General features: G+C 42.1%; 1 protein-coding gene across 1 annotated transcript in view; it reads left to right on the top strand.

Moving 5' to 3' along the window:
* The window catches only part of SNTG1 (syntrophin gamma 1), a 143,789-nt gene that overhangs the window by 25,212 nt on the left and 94,420 nt on the right, over window positions 1–24,157 (top strand). The window contains exons 6-9 of the mRNA XM_056854317.1: window positions 132–173; window positions 14,063–14,165; window positions 16,180–16,262; window positions 20,662–20,792. Coding sequence (XP_056710295.1) covers window positions 132–173; window positions 14,063–14,165; window positions 16,180–16,262; window positions 20,662–20,792 — 359 coding nt within the window. The remainder of the gene's footprint in view (window positions 1–131; window positions 174–14,062; window positions 14,166–16,179; window positions 16,263–20,661; window positions 20,793–24,157) is intronic.

Genomic DNA, 24,157 nt, shown 5'->3' with positions numbered 1-24,157 from the left:
CTCCTACTGGTTGCCAGGCTATCCTTGGGTAAATAAGGCCACTCCCAATATCAGATTTATTCCTATAAATGTAAATGCACCCCTGAGTGAGAAGAATTGCATTCAAAATATTATTTTCTCTTCTTTAACAGATTAATGGAATTAATGTAAGAAAATGCAGGCATGAAGAAGTGGTGAGCTTATAATCCTTTTTCTAAACCATTATGTTTATACTGTAAATAGACACTGCTGCACTTCTATTAGAATGTTCACTGATCTACTTTGTAAGTATATCAGTCTTTTCCCTCTGAGTTTGCTAGAGGACCCAACCTTTTGATGTCCTTTTCATGAAATTGTAAAATAAATTGATAGATCATAACACAGCATAACATTAATAGTAAACAAACTATGTAAAACCCAAGCCTATTTCTAAGAAACGTGTGTACTTTTCGCTCTTGCCAACTGAAAATAATCTATACACCTAGGACCAGACTGCATTCACATAGTATCTTGAGATTGAACTGAACCAACTGTGGCATATAAGGGCCAAACTAGATGTGATATTTTAAATGTTGGGCCCAAAAGGCCATTATTTGCCCCATTTTGGAGATGAATGTGCAGTGTGCAATGCATGTTCGGCACCATAACTTGCCAAATAGCTGCCTGAGGCTGTATCAGCTTGGGAGAACAAGGCGGGGGGGGGGGGGAGAGGCAGAAGTCCCTCCTTCATGCTGCAGACATGATTTGAATTGGGCCCTTGAAGTTCTTTCAAAATACTTTCTTGTAGCTGCTGTGCGGTGTAAAGGAAGCTAGTCCCCAGAGCTGACTAATTTAAAAACATCACATCTAGTCCTGCCTAAATCATGGTAAGCGCAAAAGATTTTATCTGCAAAATGCATTCCAAAAGAGTCACAGGGAACTGTACATTTTATGGGTCTACATTCTTAGGTTCCTGGGATAAGAGCCCCCTCAGAACCTGGCAAAGCTCTGCCAAGGTAACGTTGCATGAATAATGGTGGCAGAGAAGAGAGCTTCCTTCACTGTCATCACCACCAGAGATTACGCACAATAATGTGTTTTCACCCATATATGGTCACATTTCCTTTAAGTTTTCTTCCACTTGTGCTATCTAGAAATCTGCCCAATCATTTCATTGTCCCAAGCTCCTTTATAAGTCAAAGGGTGTTGCAGGTTCCACAGGAAAGGAGAGGTTCGTCTGGAGTCACTGTGTCCACAAGTACCAGGGAATATGCTCTTTCGTAGAATTCATAGGAACTGTATTTCCAATATGCTGTTTCCAGCTCATCTCATTCCTTCTCTCGTCATTGATTCAGAAGATTTGTATGCTGCCTTTCCAGACCTATTATTCTGCTATGTAGCTGCTTCTTTATGACATACTTGCTGCTTATTCCAGGCAGGGGGCAACTGGGACAGCTGCCCTGCGCTGGGGGGCCCATACAGGAGGGCCTCCAGCTGCCTGCCATGGTGCCACCACTGCCAGCCTCAATCATCTCTGAAGTCATGTTGGGCAGTGGAGGCTTCAGGGTGAAAGCTGGGGCAATCAGCTTTAGAGTGGTGGTGGGGACCCCAACACCACCAGTACAGCTGATTACTGATGACTCCAGTCCTGAAGTGGTCCCACCCCTGCACCCAGTGATTGGACAGACTGGGAGGCCATAGTGGCATGCAGGGCTGAGAGCATAAACTCTTGCCTTCCCCATCCAGGGCTCCAGCAGCTAGCTTGTAATGGGGGTGAGGGCCATCCCTTAGGACTGGGGTAGGTCTGCTTGGGGGGTGGCAGTGATTCTGAGCCCCCATCTTGGACTTGCCCAGGGCCCCAGAATCCCTCTCTTTGACTCCAGGTAGATTGGTAGTATTTATAAGGGCAAAACACAAACAAAAACCTCTGTGTTCTCATGTCTCCGTTTTTAAAAAAATAAATAAAGCTCTCCCCACCTCCTTAATACAAACTGTTCCTTGGGGAATCAAACGCACCAGAGTACTGCAGTAGAACACTTGTAAGTATATCAGAAGCTTCTTTTTTGCCTACATGTTTGCTATCTCAACGTAATTCAGCTGAGTGTTTTCAGAAGGGGGAACTGACCGGTTCAATTAAGTGATTTAAGAATGCATTTATGATGGGGACATAAGAGAATCACACTTAAAATTTATTTACTCACAGTAAATAGTTACAGACTTTCTGGAAAAAAATAGAAAAAAAAGGGATCCTGGATTCCTACATAAATTATGTATGTCTTAAGAAAATGTTGTTTTACATAATGTTCAATAAAGGCTGGAATTATTTTTCTAATCCTATTCCTTGTAGTGTGCTTTGCTTTTCATTTTGTGCTTAATTTACATGTGGCTCATCAACTTTCAGAGTGTGGTTTCTCTCTAGAAGAAGCTTAATCCTTACTGAGTTTTTGTATACCAGGGCTAAGATTTTTATTTACTGTATCTTCAAGCCTTGGTGTTCCAACAGTGATCAGATTAGTTTCCTCAGTAGTTAAGTGAATGCAGGGAATCTCTCAGTGGGCGCAAAATGAAGTGTCGGTGCTTCAAGAAAAGGTTCAGATGTGTTTTTGAGTGCAGTGCTTCCACGCTATTATGCCATTGTTTTGTTTGCAAAGCCAATGAAGCAGATGTGAAATGAAAGCTGAATTACTCTGGCGCTCTTGTTAACCTGATTATACTTATTTCTCTTCAGTTATAATTGGCACAGCTAGCCATACTTGTTTTTCCTACCTGGAGAACAGGCATAGATGTAAAGTACAGATCTGTTTACAAGCCTTTGACCATATCTGGAAGCTTTGTTGTTGATTACTCTTGTACAAATAATTGAAACAGAGCAGATACAATAGTTTAGATGTGTTTATTTATGATGAGATACATTTTGGGAACTGAAGAAAAATAAAACTTATTTATTTGTATTTATTAAAATATTTCTTCCCCATATTTCTGTCCACTCAGGATGGTTTGCAACATTAGCCAAACCAAATAGACAGTTACGTTAACAACTAATAATCAACTTCACAACAGATCAAGTACCACACCATATCTTCTACAAGCATAAGCCATAGTAAGATATTTATGTCTTTCAAAGGCCTGTCTACATAAGACTGCCTGACATTAGGCATTTCTGCACACTTGACTTACTCTTTGATTTTCTTTGGAGTCTATCCACAAGCTCTGGAATCAGTTTGGGAACACTTGTTCCGCATGTCTGCCTTCCCTGTGCATTTTCACAGTTGTAGAGTCAGTTTATTTTCTTCCGCATGTGCCTTCAATAATGTGGATTTTCAAGAGAGGGTGCTGTCGTTATCTGTGGTGTCATCAGCAGTATCACAGCACTCCCTTTTTTAAAGGCACTAAAATATCGAGATATTTCTGGAGCATTGTAACAATAGGCTTAAGAGGTTCTCTGAATTCCCAGCTTCCTTTTGTTTAATTTTTTTTAAGTGAGTCTCTATCCCTTTCTTTCACAGAGATATGCTGTTTTCTTTATATCTCTGTGAGGGAAGAGGCTAGAGACTCTTTTTTTAAAAAATGAATGAAATCAGAGACATCCTAAGCCTATTGTTACAATGCTCCAGAAATATCTCGATATTTTAGTGCAATTAAAAAAGAAAAAAGAAAAAAAAATACTCGTCTTCAGGGTAGGAAAGAAGAGAGGGAGTAGTTTGACCACAACAATCCAATCATCAGTGTGCTGGAGGTGGGTGGAACAAAGAAACCAATAGAAAAATTACACAAGAGGAAAAAGTCAACTCAAAAGCAGCTTCCAGAAAAAATCAGAGTAAAAGTGGTCTCAAAAGAACCAGGAAAAAGAGAGAAAAACAAAAATAAAGTGAAAACTAAAGGCACAAAAATGTGTGCAGAAATCTAGATAAACTGAAGCACTATGGGGCCAGAAACCCCATGTGGAAAAACTTTCCATTTGTGGAAATGAACCAGAGTAGGATCCTTTGAGTAAGCTGTTCCAAAGAACCAGGGTCACTCCTGAATAGGCATCCATCATGTGATTGCCAAATTGATTGATTTTAAAACGGTATCAAAGACCTGTGACATCATGAGAACTTGGAAAGCTGGTCTTGGAACCATGGATGGGATGGAGTTGCCACCTCCCAAACAGCAATGTACTTTATATTTCTGTAGCTAGAAGATAAAATAAATTGTTCTTCCCTTAATGTGTAGTGATTTTAGTTCACATCAGGGACACAACTTAACTCATACCTGAGACTTACATGCAATGTAAGATGGTGCCATAGGCTCTCTTCCTTTTTTCTCCCTAGAGTTCTGACCTTTCTGAAATCAAAGAAATGGGTGTGGAAGGAGGTTAAGCAAGGACCTAGTTATAGGTCTGCTACTTTGCTCACAATAAGTAATATGAACAAAGACAAGTTCTCTTATCCTCTTCCTGCATTTCCTAGGCCAAGAAAGCTTTTACCCTTATCTAATATCCATATGTTAAATGAAACTGCTGTATAGGTACAAGCTGTAGTTTGCATTCCTTCAGTGAATGTGAGCTTTCTCCAAATATATTAGTTGATGGCAGTAGGATAATATAATTGGTATATTCATTGTTATATAATTATTGCTATGTAAGGCTTTTCAACACAATATACTATTTTTAAACTCTCTCTTGTATTTGCATGGGACGAAACACTCTGCCCAGTCCTGTACAATGCCTTACTTGCTGGCAAGGGCTATTTCTGAATTGTCATAACTTATATTTCATAATATTACAGAGATATGGCAGCCTTTCATACAGAAAACTAGTTCTTTTCAAAAGAGCAAGTAACTATGCAATCTATACATACACAATAGAAGTAAATGTTGCCATAAAACCACCCTTTAGGAGGTTTATTTGGGAGTATTTCAGTAATTATATAAATGCAAAATATTTGTATATCAGCAGCATGTAGTAAACAATTTGCTTAAGCATAGATAGACAAAGAGGTTGTTAATGGGTTAATTAAAACACAGGTTCATTATTATAAAATCATATTACTAGGAATTCAAAACATAAAAGGGGAAATGATATTGCTAAAAAATTCTCTTCCACGGGGGAAAAGAGGGTAGGCAAACCATTGACAAATGCTTTCTGGATCGATTAATTGGGAGGGGGGAGGCATGAGAAGCCCCTTGCTTTGTGTGCCAAACTTAGAATATCCATAGAACAAATAAGCTTAAGCCCAAAAATAAAAAGAGGAGTGCCAAAATGTCAATTTGATAAATAATTGTAATGGCCAATAGGAGTCTAGGAGTCTGGTTTTTCACAAATGGCTTCCATTAGTAGCCATACCAAATGAGGGGGAAACTATACATCGGACTCCATTAATTGAATCTATAACTGTGCAGTCCATACTTGAAAAGCCATTGTTTTAGAAGCTATTGCCAAGATGGAGACTACAAGTAGCCATGCTCGTCCAAAGCAAAATCCGAAAACAAAGGTATTACCTGGTTTTTGTGTTAGATGTTTTTGTTTATCTGCCTTGCAGATAGTCATTAAGAGCTACAAAATTAAGGAATTATTAGGTATACTTGAAAGCAGCACCAAAGATAGTAATCTGGAAAGCTCTCTTGGAGTATTGATGCCATTTATTTGTGGGGAAAGGCAGGTTAATGTTATTTCTGTTTGAGATGGGTTTCTGGCATTGAAGATGTGCTCCATATCACACATCCTTATTGTTAGCAATCAAATATTGTAGCCTATTTGTGTGTTACTGAATTGGCATCATAGCTGATTGCAAAAATGTCTATGTCAGTGAGCAAAAACTACTTTCAGAGGTTTTACAGTCTATGCTTCACAGATGCAATGCAATTATTCATCTGTGTATGAAAGGCTATCATTATGAGGAGAGGCTGAAGTAGGCAGGAAAGGAAGTTTTCACATGGTTTGCTGGTGACAGGATAATTTTGTTGGTGAAAGAATTCCTGTAGTACAAAAATATATTTCTCAGTCGAGATTGAAGGCACAGCAGTCTACATACTAAGCAGGGATAGCTGCAAGTATTGATCAAAAGCAATACTTCAAAAACTGATTCAAAAGATTTTGATTTATGCCACTGTCAAACTTCCAGAGAACTAAGCTAGCTGTGGTGCAGGTGCTAACTCAGGTCTAGAACACACAAGTTAGTTTCTGAAGCAGGGCACAAGTCTCTGAGATCCGGTGAAAGGGGGGGGGGAACCAGTGGTCCAATTTAGACTTTGTTTCATTCATATTAGGGCTGGTGAATATACTGTGCATAGTGGATGTTTAGAGTCCTTCCCCTCCATCATACAGGCAACAAATGTGATTAAGAGCAGTGGGTTTGGATTGGTGGACTCTGATCTGGAGAACTGGGCTTGATTCCCCACTCCTCCACATGAAGCCATGTGACCAAGGTCTGGGTGACCTTGGGCTAGTCGTGCTCTCTCAGCCCCATTTATCTCACAGGGTGTCTGTTGTGGAGAGGGAAAGGGAAGGTGAGTGTAGGCCAGTTTTATTCTTCCTTAAGTGGTCGCCATAAGTCGGCTGCGACTTGAAGGTACTTTACACACACACAAGTGGTAGAGAAAGTTGGCATATAAAAACCAACTCTTGTTGCCACTGTACTGTATCAGCAGCTGCACCAGCAGTGGGGAAACCACACAAGCTTGTCCCTGTATGGAAGCCATCTATATGGAGGGAAGAGATACCTGTGCAATTATTCCCCTGTATGAAGTTCTCCCTGACTCGAGTATTTAGGGATGTGACTCAGTACTAAGACACCCTATATTAAGGGTTTTACTTGTATAAAATAAATCATAAAATCACAGAGGCATCCCTTTGAATCCCACTGTTCCAGTGACTTTCCCTTAGTGGCAAATTCTCTCTCTGAGTATGCTTTTCTATTCATTCCTGGCATCTGAACAATTTTCCATATCTTTATGTGCTGCTGGAGTTGGACAAAAGATAGCTCAGTATAAATAGATTGTGGGGACTGAAATACAGCTCAGCTTCTTTTGCCAGGCATGAAAAAATCAGACTCCTCTGCTTGTAGTGCTTTGTGTCTTCTGTCGTTTCTGTAAACAGTTTGATAAGTTGCTGTTGCAACACTATGAAATATGGAAGGCTGTATGCAGAGTATTCAGCAATTCCAAGCTGTAAGTTATGGGAATGATTCCAGCATACAAATAAAGTAAGTTTCCTTGTTAAAGCAGGGCTTCTCTGGCTGACATTTATTAATGGTGTCAAATGCTACTTAGTAAAAATCATGAAAAAGTGACAGTAGCATCTTCAGTTTTTAGCTTATTATTTTACAGAACTTTATTCATATTTGCATGCATTCACTGGTCTACTTCTATTGTAAAATATATAATATGCATGTATGGGTGACTGGAAATCATGATGTTCAAAAAAGGAAAGCTTCCTGAAAAATCTGTCACCATTACTTAAGTTTATAAGAGTTCTTTATGCCAGCCAAATATATTCAGAAGATGAGGATGTGCTGTCCTCAGTGTCCTGCACCCTTTGTCTGTTATGCTGCAGAGTCTGCTTGGCTCAGCCGGCATCAAGCAGAAATGATGTCATCTTTGGGCACTGATGGGCCAGCCCAAGTGTTGGAGGTAAGGCTGACTGGGGGTAGCAAACTAACCTCAAGGCACTTGTCTTGAAAAGGAGGAAGAGTAATCCTCAAAGAGGATTGAGAGGAATGGACCTAGAATTGTCAGGACTCCCATGGAGGCAGAGAACACTTTGTCAGCAATATTGATGAGTACATCTACTCTGGACCACTGTTAACTCCTTCCCATGATGGAATGAGGATAAATGGATTTATTATCTCACATAGCATGGAGGAGCCATCAACACAGTTAAATCAAAATCTAATGACACCTCTGGGCAGTGTCTATTTATTATTTTACCTACTGAATTATGCATAATAAAGATTTTTTTTCCAGCAACACACTTATCTGGTTAGTCTGCTCATTTGAGATTCCATGGAGAACCAGCTCTAGTTCGCACTGAAATTACCCTTCCTGAGATTTCACATGAACAGGAATCTTCAGGATGTAAGTCCAATTATCGATCTACCGGACCAGAGTTCACTCTTTCTGACATTAAATAAACCTTTGCTTAGAAACACACATTTGACATAATATCTTGATTCTATCATATAGTCAATAGAATGAATCTAATGATGAGCACTATTGCAGCACTAATCCTCTTGGATGTGAGGCATCTGTACTGAGTACACATACAGTTGTCTCTGAAACTGTCAAGAGAAGAAGTCATCTTCTGAGTAAAATTCCACTTGAGAGATTTTTCTCTCTATCCAGCCAAAAGGTGTCAGCCACCCTCCCCCCATAGACTATTACTCCACCAAGGTCTTTTTCTCAGGCTTACTAATTAGCTCACTAGTTTCAGCTGGACAAAATTGGGGGGGGATGTGCTCATCTTCCAGAAGATTCCTTGGAGGCCATATGATGACTGTTTGAAGGGGGCCAATGGGTACAAGGCCCACTTTTTCTATAAAATGTAGCCTATAAAATGTAGTCTATATCTGTAATGGATGTTGGTGCTTGCTTTGGACTGGCAGTGCATTCCTGAGCCTTGAGGACAAAAGCCCTTAGGAGGCCAGGAAGGCGCTGCGCTGGCATTTGGGCCCCACGCGCCGGCACCCAGGCTACTTACGTTGGCATTAGTGTCCCCAGTGCTGGTGTGGAAGCCCGGATGCCGGTCGCCGCTGTGGCAGCACCACCCCAGAATGCTGGTGGGGCCTTCCGCCAGTGTCCCTCTGGTGTAAAGGCCCTTGCTGGCATTCCAGGAGACGTTACGGCATCCTGGGAGGCATTCCCGGGGCGTTCTGGGGGGAGGAGATGCTGTTAGGTGGCCTCCTGTCCCTGTTCACCCCAGGTACGCTGGCGGCAAGAAGAACAAGGCTGCGCTTGTTTTTTTAGCAGGCGCAGCCTTGCTTTTCTCTATAAGGCGAAACACCACATTTATAATTTTAAAAGCCACGAAAAGTCTTTTAAACTTTTTTCAGCGTGAGAGGAGCTACTTAGGAGGCGCCGCGGAGGCGCCTCCTCCCTGCCTTTCCCTCATGCCACCAGCTCAGGAATGCACTGTTAGTTTTCTAGAGGTTTAAGCGGTTAAGACCTGCACTGGAGAACCCTTACTCAGTAAGAGTATTTGGGAAAGTTGGTTTTGTTATTTTCTGTGTGCTTGAATTATCCAATTGAGCTATATTGCTTTTATAATATTTTCCTTTATTTTCTTTCCAATAAATCTTTATTTTGTTTTATGGTATGTTGCTGTGAGTTTACTGGTCTAAACTCAGCTAAGCTTGGTTACTTTTATCACAAATAATGTTCCTTGTTCACTGGCCCCTTACTTACACATAGCCTGATTGTCGCACTCTATGTGGCCTTGGACCAGAGGATTCCTTATGCCTCACCAGCAGGGGTCACCCTCCTGTGTTCCTCCTTAGCCACCAGTACTTCTTAGGTTCTCCTTTATACAGCCAACCACCCAATAGCCTCTCCTTCCATCAAGTGAGTCCCAGTTCACTGTCTTTCAGCCCTTCCTCTTAGGCCATTGTCTCTGGGCTGTTAGGAACCCTGGGAGTCGGCCGGGCCCTTCCCTGCTGGCGAGTACCTGGCCAGCCTCCAACATGGCTCCTGCTGCCTGGCTGCAGCCAACCTCTTCCTGGCCCTATGGCTTCTGCTACTACCTTCCCTGCAGGTGAGTCCCCTCCTGCCTGAGACTCTCGCTGCCTCCACTGCCGCTCTCTCCAACCTCCTTAAATTTTGCTGGCTCCATTCCCAACAGGGCGTTCTCTGCACCTCTCTCCTGTGGTGCACTCCTGCTTTCCTCGGCATCTTCCAGGGCTTGCGGAACCATGCTGCCGGCCACACAGATATTAATTATTTGACTTAATAGCAAATAGGAATCCTCTCCTGGAATTCAGATATTGACCTTTCATGCTGTTTCGGGCAGCATCCAGAAAATGCAGGGAAAATGCTGGGAGAGAGCAAAGTGACTTCTGAAGGTTGGAAAAGATATGCATAATGAAAACAAAGCCCCAAAGTAATTGGGGATGATCGCTATGGAAACAACCCGTGCATAAAAGGCCATTGTGTAGCGGGAGAAGTCCAAAGAAGAGGGTGGTGGTGTCTAAATAACAGGTTTCCCAACAAGGGGAATGTCTTTGGTTATCAGTATGCATACCCGGCTGCAAAATATGTCTTGTGCCGGACGAGAAATTTTCCTCCAGAAAAGCTTCACACATTCCAAAGAAGCATGGAAAGAAGGAATGTGATTCCTTTGTGCTTTCTTTCTCCTGTGTTTCTTTAACAAACTCAAATATATTTCCAGTGAAATACGTACTTAGTAGATTTATCTCTCCCATTTTATGTGTGAGATAGTAACTGGCCCAAGATCACCTAGGCCGTTAACACATGGCCATTTGGTCCTGCAATTCTCCCTCTCATGCTTTTATATTCCAGGAGCCAAAACCCAAATGCATGAATCAGAGAAAAGACTGTTCACTAAATCCACTTTTAAAATATAGGAGGGGGAAAAAAATCTCTGCCTTCCTTGCCAGCTGAAAGAGGGGAGGGGGGGAGAAGCAACAACAAACCCCTACACCCCCTCCCCAAAAAGACAAGGAAAAAGGGGGGAGAGCCCCACCGCCAATTCCCACCTGGCACAGCCCAGTGGCTCCCTCGACGGTGGCGGCAGTGCCAGATGAGGCAAGGAGGGCCAGGTGGGCAGGGGGACCAGGCAGTCAATGACGAAGGCTGACTAGCTGGATGCGACAGACTCATCCAAGTCTGCCTGGAGTTTGGGCTACTAATGCAGCCCCAGCTGCCACCACTTCCTTCTCCCATGGCACAGGTACCCATCGTGCTGAGGACGGGGGGGGGGGAGAGAGAGAGAGGGGGGGGTGGGATCCAGAGGCAGATTTGTGCCACTGCTGCTTCTGCCAGGGCTTCTCCTGGCAGGGACTCAACCCAAGAACTCAAACACACCATCAAGCACTCACGGCTGCTATGAGACTTTCTTTTAATTCAGCACAAAGCAGGAACTGGAAAACATTGGGAAGTTTCAGGATAAGGTGGGTTGATCTTGCACTCAGGACATGCCCATGTGTGTTGACTTGGGTGATTTGCTACATTTGTGGGAGACTCACAGGGCTAAATGGTCATGCATTTTCAACCCTAATTAGCTTCATAGCAGAATCAGAGTTTAAACCCTTTGGCTGTAACACAGAAGAGATAACTTGGAAAGTACCAAATTCCTATTGCTTGTAGGCAAACAGCAATTTAAACGTGTGTTAATGAATCTTAGTCAATATGAGATACATCTTTTATACTTGAGTTTGTACCAGAGTACAGAACTGACTAGCCCTTACTGGGCACTGGAAATGAGAAAAGCCTAAGGGAATTTCAGTGGTTTCCTCCTGAGCAACTGTGAAGTGGGAGAATCTATTATGAGATGCCTAGATTTTCGTGACAGGTCTTTGGAAAGTAGGGTCTTAGTAACAGAAGCTGGAAATGTCAGCAGTTGGAGCTTGCCTATCAGGGGCTGAGAAGCATAAATTTTGTGCTTCATGTTCAAGATAAAAGTTACAGTCTCATGTCAACACAATACCTGCCCAGATCCTCAAAGAGCTCTGGACAGGAGAAAAGGGGAGGCCGTGTGCTTGCCTGTCAGTTCCGCAGATCCCTAGGTGCCCTCTATTAGTATGGGTAGATGTCCTGCAAATGTAGACAGTATTCATTTAACAGAGAGGTAGCATGCATTGGAAACTGAAGCAACCAAAAAAAAGACAAAATTATAGCATGGTTTAGTTGGGACTGCCTGCCCATAAAGCCATTAGTTTTTGTAGGTAGCTGCTTGCTTCAGCAGATGTATGAATTAATGGGAAATAATAGGGTTCCCCCCCCTCCCCAGCAGCTCCCTTTTGTTGTGAGGGGCTGCATTCTGGAAAAAGGATACTTGCTTCAGCACAGGAAGACCTCTCACTTAGCAGAAAGGAGTCATAGGAGCCAACCCCCAGTGGCTATCCCTTCAATGACCAGCCCCTCAAACACACACACATTTAACGCATCAAGTTAGGTCACGGCAGTTGAAATGGCTCTGTGGCCAGCAGAGCTCTTTCTCTAACCTGACTTGAACATGAAAGCATTTATGACATTATTTTTTAGCTCCGTTAAATGTATCTAACTTATTTTAACATCCCCATACTTCTTACTGTTATGAGGTAGGCGTCCTGTGAAATTGGTAGAGAGGTCTGTATTCTTTTACTACTGCTGTCTTTCAATTGTGTACTACCTGCCTACAACCTTGAAAATGTTGATATCGTCTGGGATCGAGAGTGTCCCACTTTGGGAAAGGTATGCTCAGCAAAGTCTACATGGCTCTCACTATGTCAAAATACCATAAACCATGTAGCTGTCTCTGAGAGCAGCGCAGGGACAGTCACATTATTTCTTGATGGACTGGCTATGACACTAGTGAAAGCGGATCTGGCAAAATGGATGAAGTGACTGAATGAGCAATTCATATGACAGTAGAAATACCCTTGCTTTTGAATGATACTGTTGAAACTGCTGTTTTGTAATGTGAGGGGGAAAGAACACTGTTTACTTCTATCCATAAGACTAGGAAAGTCCACATTCACACATTTTTAATCATTGACAAACTACCAGGGCTGTGAACTGCTTGTTCCTCCTTCAGATAAACTAGTGTTGCAAATTTTCAGAAGGTTATGGTCAATTATTTATGAATAGAGCTTATAAAATGGGAGTTTGAACATATGAAGATACCTTATACTGCATCAGACCATCAGTCCATCATGGTCAGTGTTGTCTACTCAGACTGGCATCAGCTCCCCAGGGTCTGAGGTAGTGGTCTTTCCCATCACCTCCTACCTGGCTCTTTTTAACTGGAGATGCCTGGGATTGAACCAGGGACCTTCTGCATGCCAAGCAGATGCTCTAGCAGGGAGCCACAGCCCCTCCTCTACTTTCCTGCCTTTCATTACCATGCAGTCCAATTCTGCTGGGGGGGGGGTCAGGAACCCTTATAGACAGCAGGATGATGAAGTGAGGGTCAGCAAAAGGGGGGAATTGGCAAAAAAATATTCCTTATTCCATCAGCAGAAGTACCATTCTACCAGTTCAAATGTCATTATACTTGCACGACAGACCTTCAAATCCAACCCTGTGAGAATTAGAACAGGCTTCTATGACTAGAGGTGAAAAGACTTTGGCCAGTCCTCTCCTGCTCTACTTCAGTCTTTTAACCTCTAAATAGGTTAAGCAATCAAATTACTAAAGAACTTGAACAGATGTTCTGTTGGGTGGGTCATGGCTCCAACAGCTGTAGGAGTAGAAGTTACTCTGCTGTGAATTCACCCCCACACACCCATAGTGCATGGACTTCCCTCTCCTCCTCTGTTCTCAGCACTGAGGTTGACTTTTTTCCACTCTTTCCCCCCCTGTGTATGTGTAATGCTTGGAGACAGTTTCATAGAATTTTGTTGACACAGACCCAACTTTTGCTTGAGCTTGAATTGAATTGAATAAGCTAGGGATCTATGGCCTATGGTTTATCCTGAAAAAGCAGCAAGGGGAAATAATACAAATCAGGGCAGGAGAAGGAAGGGCTAACCCCTCTGAGCTGCATTGATGGCAATTGTCCTTTCCTGGGAAGGTGTATGCAAGGGAAACAGGCATAATGCAAGTAGCTCAGTGGATGTGTTCTTTGGCAGGTGGGTGAGATAAATGATTTAAGGCCAATCTAACATTCCTGTGTAGTGATGTTTGTGTGTAATACAGCAGGTGGCATTTGGATAGGCAACAAATTATTGTGAATAATTTTAAGTATACTGGAAGAAAGGAAGATGCATAGGAATCTTATGGCACCTTAATCACAAGGTTTTATTTCAGCATAGAAGATTAGAGCCCACTTTGTCAGATGCATGTAGTGGAAGGAAGGGAATCTGGATTTCAAATTACAAGTGTTTCTTTTAAATATCTGTGCAATAAGTAAGAGAGAAAAATGAGTGAAGGTGTGCTTATGTTACATGTACTATTTTAATTTAATCTTCAGGTCCAAGTTCTTCGGAATGCTGGAGAAGAGGTGACCTTAACTGTGTCCTTTCTCAAAAGAGCTCCTGCTTTTCTAAAATTGCCCCTCAATGAGGATTGTGCATGTAAGCATTAATAATTATTTCAAATAATTAAGTAGTAATCATTTGTAGGAGTTGCAAGGCTGATTTACGTTGTTTTTTTAAGCCTGTATCTGTATGTGCAAGTGTAGATTCCCATTTGTAGACTGAGTTGATGACATGGCAAATTGGCAGTGTGAAAAGGGGCTTGTCAACCTGTTTATGCTGCTAGATGTGTGTATGTGTAATTTGGATGAATTAAAAAGCTGAAAATGGTCCCATGTGTATGTGTAATTTGGTCCCATGTGAATGTGTAATTTGGATGAATTAAAAAGCTGAAAAAGGTCCCATCATAACTAGAATTTTTTTTCCCGAGTCTGTGGAGCCACAGTTATTAGCAATAGTTTTTCCCTCCACAGAAAACATCATTGTCTTAATATGATACTTTCCCTAGCTCCAACCCTATATTAAAGTTAAAGGTCCCCTGTGCATGCACCAGGTCATTCCTGACCCACAGGGTGACGTCACATCCCGACGTTTACTAAACAACTTTGTTTACGGGGTGGTTTGCCAGTGCCTTCCCCACCAACCCTATATTAGCATTCATTTAATCTTGGTTTTAGAAAGCATGCTGTGCTTTCAAATGATTATACCTTCCTCAGAGTACTGTTAATTATTTGAGTTAACAACCATTTGCATTAGTTTAGCATCTTGTCTAGAGTATTTGCATATCATCTTTTAGTCAACAAAGAATGGCACAGAGGTGTAGAAGAGTTGGAATTTTTCCTTACTTGATAACAAAGATACATGCTTTGAGCTGCCATCAATTTAATTGGTAGTCAGATGCTATAACAGATAGATGTGCTTAAGTGGAGATTAATACACTCTGTGGTGATCAGAATTTTGTTTTAATTCAACCCTATGAGTTTGGTAGTCTCAGTGGAATATAAGAAAAAATTAGAAGCAGCTATGTCCCACACAGAATTTTAATACATTTTGGGTGTTGGTACAGAGTTCCATCTAGCTAAACTGTCTATTTCTATGTGTTTTAGTTGCCCTTTTCAGATTATATACTGATTTTGTTTTGTGTTTCTTTTAATTAGGAATAACGAACATATTAATTAGTATGGTGGCTAGTTGAAGATGATTGTGTAAATATGCTTTTGACGTTTATTTGAATAACCTAGAACCCATTATCTCCTGATCTAGTGTATTCACTTTTAGCAGAGAGAACGAGCAACCACTAATGCATTGCTCACTGATTAATTTTTTAATAATACATTGACTGGGCTTCCTAAATGTGGTCATATTTGTTGATATTTGAAATTTGCTTTTGTAACATTTCTAAATGTGTTGTTCATAATATAAAACCACAGCTTTGCTTACAAAAGAATAGGAATTATAATCAAATATTTGGCAAATTCTCCTTTTCCACAAACTTCTGTATAACATGTGACAATTCAATCAAAGAATGACTGCTCAATTGCTTTCCATTGGCCAAGCCAGTCCCTGAAGAGTAATCTTGGCTGCAGTAGACTAACAAAGTTACCCTTTGGTGTGACATTGTCTGTCTGTTACACATCATTCTACCCTTCCTCCAAGAAGTTCAGGATAGCATACATAGTTCTGCCCTCCTTAAACAGGTTTTCAGGATATTTTGCACATGGGTTTGTTTATCAAATGTATATATGCTGATACATAAGCTGTCCTTGCTTTGTTCTATCAAATTCCAATTTTTGGTTTATTTTTCAATCACTATTTGGTCAATTCTTTGTAAAGAATACTTTTCTGAACAGCTGTAACATGCATTGAGCTCCCATTCTGCCATGTGTCTGGCAAGCCTGAGAACTCATGATAGAAATGCTCAGCAAATATTACAGCTCTTTACATGACCACACTGCATGTAAATCTGTCAAAAAGGTTTAGTTTCCCAACAATATGCTAAATAATCTGTGTGTAGGTGGGTTCCAATCATGACAGTGTGTAAGCTAGTATAATTTTAAAACTATGGAATACTTGTAGCTCAATAGACTATGTTGTGCATTTATATCTTCATTAGGTATTCCTAGCGATCAAAGTAGTGGCACATCATCACCTTTGTGTGACAGTGGGTTACATCTTAACTACCATCCCAACAATACGGTAAGAGAACAAATGATGTAATTGTCGATTTAATTTGCGAAAGTTTTCCATGGGGTTGTGTTGTCTGGAAACTGTGTATAATTAAAAAACGTGACAACATTGTTGAATGTGACAGCTATCTTTAAAAGCAAATATTGAAAGTGTCTTTTATCTAGGGGTGGATTAGGAGGGGGAAACAACACTGGAAAAGGTCTCCACCCAAGCCTGCTTCCACCCTGCCCACAAAGGAGGGAGGGAGAGCATGCCTGGCCAGCCCTGAGCATCCTGTGTCTGGCCAAGCTATGGGGATGGGTGGGCTGAGGACTGGCCTGGTCCCACCCTTCCCAGGCAGGGTAGGTGTGTCCATCACCACCATAAGGCCAGATGGGCATTTTCTTATCGGGTGGGAGCATCCCACGCTGCAATAAGGCCAGGTGGGGGTATGCCTCTGTGTTGAGAGGGCAATGCCAGGAGGTATAGTGCAGGATGAGCCATGCATGTCCTTCACTGTGCTGGGAAGGATGAGTCCAGGCCAGAAGACTCTTTTGTGCTTCTCCAGCTCATGGCAATGGGCACTTGCACCTGTCCCCTCTTTGGGCCGGGGTGACCCTAGCAGAGAGTGTCCCTTGTAGGAGGGGAGTGATGCCTGGTCTGGAATTGCTCCAGTGGGTAGGGCATCCCCCAGATCACTGGCCCACTGGGATTTCCCCCTGTTGCCTTAATAGTCAATCTCCCCTGAGTTTATCCCAATTATTCCACAATAAAAGTTTAAACTATAATTTCCGACTGTGTAATTATGCTAATTTCCTATGAACATCAAATGGTTATTGGGGAAGGGGTAATTTTTTAAAATAGTATACACCAACATCTGTGAGAGGTAGATACAAGTGGAGTCATTTTAGCTAGCTTCTCATCCATCTTCCAGATCCAGCCCCAGGAAGCTAAGGTTCTGAAGATCAAGCTGTATTTGATGTAGGGAATTCCGTGTTAGGAAATCCCTAGTTGTGGAGGACTCAGCTGAATATAATGCCATAGATTCCACCCTACAAAGCAGTTATTTTTTCCTGGGGGACAGATCTCTGACACCTGGAATTGAGATGTAATTCTGAGAGTTTTCCAGGACCCACCTGGAGACTGGCAACCCTAGGCCTGGAAGCAACCTCTGGGTGACTTGATACCACCCAACTTCCATGCTTCAACAGGGCCTGGCTGCTTGCTACTCTTCAACATCAGCCACCCTGTGAAAGCCAGTATAGTGTATCAGTTAGAGCTTCAAAGTAGGGTCGGGAGATGCAGGTTAGAATTCCCATCTTCCTGTGGACACTCAGTGGGTGATTTTGTGCCAGTCATATACTTTCAGCCTAACCTACCTCACAGAGTTGTTCTGCAGATAAAAAGGAGGAAAGGAGAATAATGTAAGCTATTTTGGTCCCCACTGTGGAGAAAGATGATGCATAAATGAAGTAAATCAATAATAAATATAGCTGAACAGGGGAGGCAGATAAAAGGTAGGTTGGTGAATGGCTGAGAAGGAGAGAATGAGGAAGGGAAAGGGGAAGGGAAAGAGCAAATAGTGTGGGGAGGGGGATAGTGGTGAAAGTGAGGTGCCACCCTACCATGCAGTTGGGCCTGGCCCAGTGTCTGGCACCACACAACTGGGTCATAGTTTTCCTAGGTAGAGGCTGCCGGGGAGGAAGACAGAGGGGCAGATAAAAGTAGGTTGGCTGTTGGGTCAGAAGGAGGTAGGGTTGCCAACTCCAGGTTAGGAAATCCCTAGAGATTTTGGGAGGGTGGGGTTTGAAGAGGGGAGGGACCTCCGAGGGGTATAATGCCATAGACTCCACCCTCCAAAGCAGCAGTTTCCTCCAGGAGAACTAGAGTTGTCAGTCTCCAGGTGGAGATCACCCAGAATTACAACTGATCTCCATATGACAGAGATCACTTTCCCTGGAGAAAATGGCAGCTTTGGAGGATGGACTCTATGGCATTATACTCTGCTGAGATCGCTTCCCTCCTCAAACCTCCCCTTGACCCTCAAATCTCCAGGAACCTCTCAGCCTGGAGCTGGCAACCCTAGGGGGGAACTGATCTCTGTTGTTGGGAGACCTGCTATGATTCTGGGAGATCTCCAGTTCCCACCTGGAGATTGGAAACCCTAGAAGGAGAGAAGGAAGCAGGAGGGGGAGAGGCTAAGGGGGCTTCCAGGAAAGAGAAGGAGGAAACAGAGGGGGAGGGGAAAAGGAAATGTTTCCTGCAAGTCCTTGCAGGCTCCCACTTGTACCATACTAAATTTCAATTCCCACTGCTTAGTTCAGCTTCTGTTATTACTACACTCTTACCTGAACTGTTTAAAATGAAGATGAAAATTTTAAATTAAATGTAAACTTCAAAATGAAAAAAAAAAAACCTCATCTAACTTTTAAGTAGTTTGGAAACAAAATCAGAAAAAAATTCTGTTTCAAAAAGGTATCAGGGCCAAAACTCATAGAAAAGAGTTTTCTTCTTCTTCTGTTTGTAATGTCACTTAATAACATATCATAGGTGGTGACAAGCTATATTCAAAGACCCAGAGGCTCAAACAAACTACCTGAAAGGTTGCATCATTATTCTGTGCTGTCCTGCCTTCTGAAGTGGCTAGGCACATCTGGAAGAAAGATTCAATCAGCAAGGTTTTGACACTTCTTGTTGCTGTGAGGGCTAGAAGTACTTTAATAGCTTTCCCAAGAACCATGTAACTCCCCCTTTCTCTTCTTGGTGTGGGCAGGATCAGAAAATATCGAAAAGAAAATATTATTTCAAAGGCCAGGATAACTTGCTGCAGGGTTATATCTTTTCCACCGGGTTATCTATTCCCTCACTTGCAGCATCAGTGCAAGTGGAATTTTCACAGCAATTCATGGATAAAATGGTCAGCCCAACCCCGAGCCTTACAAATCCTTGTTATTTCTGTTTCCAGTGATGTGGGACAGCTGTGAGCATAAATTAAGGGCTTTTTATATCCATTCTCAACAACAACAAAAAGGCAGAGCCTTCTTGTGTTCATATGAGGAGAAAGGGTTTCAGCAGTAAACCTTTGCAGATATTTATGTCGGACAAAAACCATGCTACCATATTGAGAAAAGAAATTACACATCCTAGAAAATATAATATGAAACCCTATGGTGGGGATGTACAAATAACTGGCTCAGTCCTTAATAGTTCCCCTGCTCCACTTTCTGTGGTCACCAGGGCCCGGTTTAGCTCTGTCTCCAACAGTGTTCTCAGATTAGAGTTGCCATGTCCCGCTTTGCCACCAGCGGGAGGTTTTTGGGGCGGAGCCTGAAGAGGGCTGGGTTTGGGGAGGGGAGGGACTTCAATGCCATAGAGTCCAATTGCCAAAGCAGCCATTTTCTCCAGGTGAACTGATCTCTATCGGCTGGAGGTCAGTTGTAATAGCGGGAGATCTCCAGCTACTGCCTGGAGGTTGGCAACCCTATCTCAGATGCATTCCTTTACTTTCTTCCCTATGAAAAACTGGCTTTCATTTACTTCTTTGGGCACAAGTAAAGTGCTGCAGTTCAGAGCAATGCTCCAGAGGGGGCAAAGCCTGCTTATCATTTGTGACAATTAGTGACCTGGTGTGCCCAAATGGTCCATTTGGGAGAATGCAAAGCACGCTTGTTGCACATAGACGGATTGCATCCACCAAGAATTCCTGCAACATAAAAGCCTTCGTTTTCACATATATCCAGCTTTTCATAATGAGCATTAATTATGCGTATGCCATCTGGGGCTTCCTTTGCTTTCAACATCTGATGTGTACAGACACACTGGGAGGTCCTGTTTAACCAAATTCACATTCCTCCCAATAACAGATTCTTGGGCTGGCCTCCCTTTGTAGGTATGGGCTGTCCTGGGGGCTGAACCCCTGCAGCTATCATTAACTTTCCAGGAGGTTCAGTGCAAAATAGTGGTATTAAAAGAAACTGCATATTGTTGAATCTGTTTCCTTTTAAAAAAGAAAGATAGAAATTAAGTTATTATTTGAGCTGTGCTACTGTATCAAGAGCCTTGTGGTATAATATACAGGCAAAGTTGCATGGCACTATGTGGCCATACATCTTTATCATTCTGCCCCAATTTTCATTAAATTTATTTGCTTACAATTCCAGTTTTCTGTTATGAATCTCTTTTTTTGCAAGAATAACATTTGTTAGCCATTCTGCTAAGGTATATTATGAAGAAGTTCTTCCTTGATTCTGAGTGAAACAAGGGAAGCAGGCTTAAAATCCGACACACAGATGACAGAGCTTGCTAGAACACTGTTTTGGTAAGGATGAAAATCTCTACTACAATTCAATAGGCAAGAATAATGAACAAAAATGAACCTTTGTTTATCGTGAATGTTGTTAATGTAAAGGTGTTTGCAATTTTTTTTCAGGACACACTTTCGTGTTCATCATGGCCTACATCTCCAGGGCTTAGATGGGAGAAAAGGTGGTGTGATCTCCGATTAATACCACTCCTTCACTCCCGATTCTCCCAGTATCTCCCAGGGTCAGATCTGTGCAGGTACGTAGATACCAAATGCATACTTTGTATGCATGTCAGTTAAGTGTTATGGGAATGGATCTAGATTTCTTTCTCTTTTTTGCCACTGTTGCAGAAAGAAAAACCTTTTGTCGATGTATTATGGCAGGAATCGTAAAACACATTTAGTGCTAGACAAGAATATAATTAATACTCTGAGGCATCACAATTTTCTATGAGGTTCTGGATATTAGATAAATTCTTACTGTTTTATAAAAAGCTGTTTTTTCTCACAGTGGAGGGAAGTTAGCAACGGGATCCCACAAGGATCAGTAAGGGGAGTGTTACTGTTTTAGTTCATAAACGGTAGCAAGGGTGAGCAGCGAAATGGCCAAAACTGCAGACAACACCAAATTATTCCACCAAAGTTGACGTGAAGAATTTCAAAATGATCTCACTAAATTAGGGCAACAATGTGGCAAATAAAACTCTGTGTAAGTGCATGCAAGGTGATGCATATTGGAACAAAAATCCTAACCAGGTATATGCTGATGGGGTCTGAACTGGCAGAGACTCAAAGAGAAAGACACCTTGGGATTTTAGCGGATAGATGAACACGGTGACTCAGTTTGCAGTAAAATAGTGAAAGGCTAATTCCATGCTAGGGATTATAAAGAAATTAAATGGAAATAAAACAGCAATGTACAGACCCTTATATCGGTCCGTGCTGCAGCCTCATTTGGAATACAGTGTAAGTGCCATCATGTTGCAACCAACTTGTGGTGACCCCAGCAAGGGTCTTTCAAGGCAGCCGAAAAGCATTGGTAGTTTGCCATTGCCTTCCTCTGCTGAGTTTGCCTTGGAGATATCCCATCCAAGTACCAACGCTGCTTAGCTTCAGAGATCTGACAAGATCAGGCAACACCAAGATGCCTTCCCTCCTGGAATACATTGCTCAGGGTATATATTCTTAGTTTTGAAAGAAAAAAAAACATTTGCAAACAATTATCTGTTGATGAAAATAAGAGCACATTCCTGACCTGCGCCGGCGGCCAGGACGAAAGTCTCATTGGAGGCCGGGAAGGGCCTGCGTCGGTGTCCGGGCCCCCCGCACCAGCATCTGGGCAACTTACACTGGCATTTGTGGCCCCAACACCGGTGGGAAGGCCCGGACGTCAGTCGCCTACCACTGCCATGGCATCCACTCCGGGATGCTGACAGGGCCTTCCGTTGATGTATCTCCCGTGCAACCCTATGAGGGTTGCACAGATTTTTTGTGCTGGGAGGAGGTTTTGGCTGGGCTGAAACCTCCTTTGGAGGCAGTCCACCCGCGTTGCCTCCTAAGCCCAGTGCGGGCATTCCACTCAGGAATGCACTGTGAGTTATAAAAGTACAACCCACTCTTTGGTTTTCCGCAGCAGAATGATTTAGATTGAACAGCTGGAGTAAGAATGGGAATACCCAGACTCCGATTTGGGAGCATAGGTGGACCATGATGCTGACTGGGTGACTTTGGGCCAAAGACTTTCTATTCCTTGGCTCCATCATCAACCAAAAGGGAGACTGCAGCCAAGAAATCAGAAGGAGATTGAGACTGGGAAGGGCAGGCATGAAGGAGCTAGAAAAGATTCAAAAGTGTAAAGATGTGTCACTGGCCACCAAGATTAAGTTAATTCATGCTGGACATTGAAGAAAGCTGATAGGAATAAAGTAGATTTCTTTGAAATGTGGTGTTGGAAGAGAGTGTTACAGATACCGTGGACTGCCAAAAAAAACCAAATCAGTAGGTTGTAGATCAAATCAAGCCTAAACTGACCCTAGAAGCTAAAATGACTAAACTGAGGCTATCGTATTTTGGTCACATTATGAGAAGACAAGAGTCACTGGAAAAGACAGTCATGCTAGGAAAAGCTGAGGGCAGCAGGAAAAGAGGAAGACCCATTAACTCAATAAAGGAAGCCACAGCCCTCAATTTGCAAGATCTGAGCAAGACTGTCAAAGATAGGACATTTTGGAGGACTTTAGCTCATAGTGTTACCATGAGTCAGAAGCGACTTGACGGCACTTAACACTCATGCTCTTTTAGCCTAATCTACTTTACCAGCAGTGGAGTAAAAAACATGCCTGGCTTGTAGCGAACATCTACTTTACCAGGTTGAGCTCCTGGGGGAAAGAGCAGGATTTAAAAGTAATAGAAATAGACATGGTTACAATTTCTGAATTTATATGTTGTACTCTCAAGTTCAGATTGATTGCAGAAGAATGGAATTATGACACAATTTCTAGACTTGTAAACTCCAAGTTGGATTTAGGTCAGGAAATCTGTTCAGCTCTTGTGACTTTTCAGCCACTCAGACCCATGACCTTTCTTTAGGCTGTATGCCAAAAAGACTATTAGTTGAAGAAATTGGGCCTTTAATGCCGCAATATCCAAAGGTTTTCTGTAGGCTTCATAATTACCTGTCATTTGGAGGCAGTAAATCAGTCCAAAGTGCATTACAGCACAAAATGTAGCTTTGTGGAACAGCACTAAAACAGGATTCTTGGATGGCCTCTCCTTTTATCGATGGATGCGTCACAGACTTTCACTGCATTTAGTTTATGTCCAAATGCTAGACAACTGCAATGTGAAAATCTCTGAAGTTATATGGATCAATTCTGAGTTCCCCAGCTCTGTTGCCTAAGTAATTTTTGATCTTGTCTTTTGGAGACCTACAAAGAAGTAACTCTGGTCCATTACGAGACGGCACCTATTATGGTTCACATCTTTATTATTTCCTGTTGAACTTGTAGCTGATGAAGCCCATAGTGAAACGTGGTTGAATGATCTAAACGACACGTCCTGGAACATCTTCTATAGCTATGGAGTTATTGCCTGTTGTTTTCCAGCTTTACTATTGATTTCTGTTGAGAAAGATATTCTTATTAGGAAATTTCAACGTATTTTTAAAAAAACCTTACCTGTTGGATTGAAACCTGATACATTGTGATTACTTGTTTGCTGGAACAACTTTTTCGTCTACATTGTGCATATCCTATTGTATATATTGTACATATTTATTTGCTTTTTGTCACTTCATGAGCACTTTTTTGACACTTTATATCAAATTTGCATTTATATTTGTTGCTGTTCTTGTTTACCCATAAGTAATTTTTGAAGCAGATCATCTTTGAAACAACAACAATTATAATTGGAGCTACCCAACAGGGAAGACTATGCTTTTGTGCTTTTATGCACAGTAGGGAAGAAGTCTGGAAAATGAAACTATCTATTAATTATTAAATTATAAAGCAATATTTGTTTATTTTATTGAGAATAATTTCTGCTATTTGCCCTTTTGATTATGCTGTTTATGAAATTTCAAAATAGGCCCATCCGGGGTCCCCAAACCTTTTGCCCATAGGCA

Source organism: Euleptes europaea, chromosome 8, assembly GCF_029931775.1.
Source record: "Euleptes europaea isolate rEulEur1 chromosome 8, rEulEur1.hap1, whole genome shotgun sequence".
Classification (NCBI taxonomy): Eukaryota; Metazoa; Chordata; class Lepidosauria; order Squamata; family Sphaerodactylidae; genus Euleptes; species Euleptes europaea.
The sequence above is the reverse complement of the archived record's forward strand: the minus strand, read 5'-3'. Positions and strand labels throughout refer to the sequence as shown.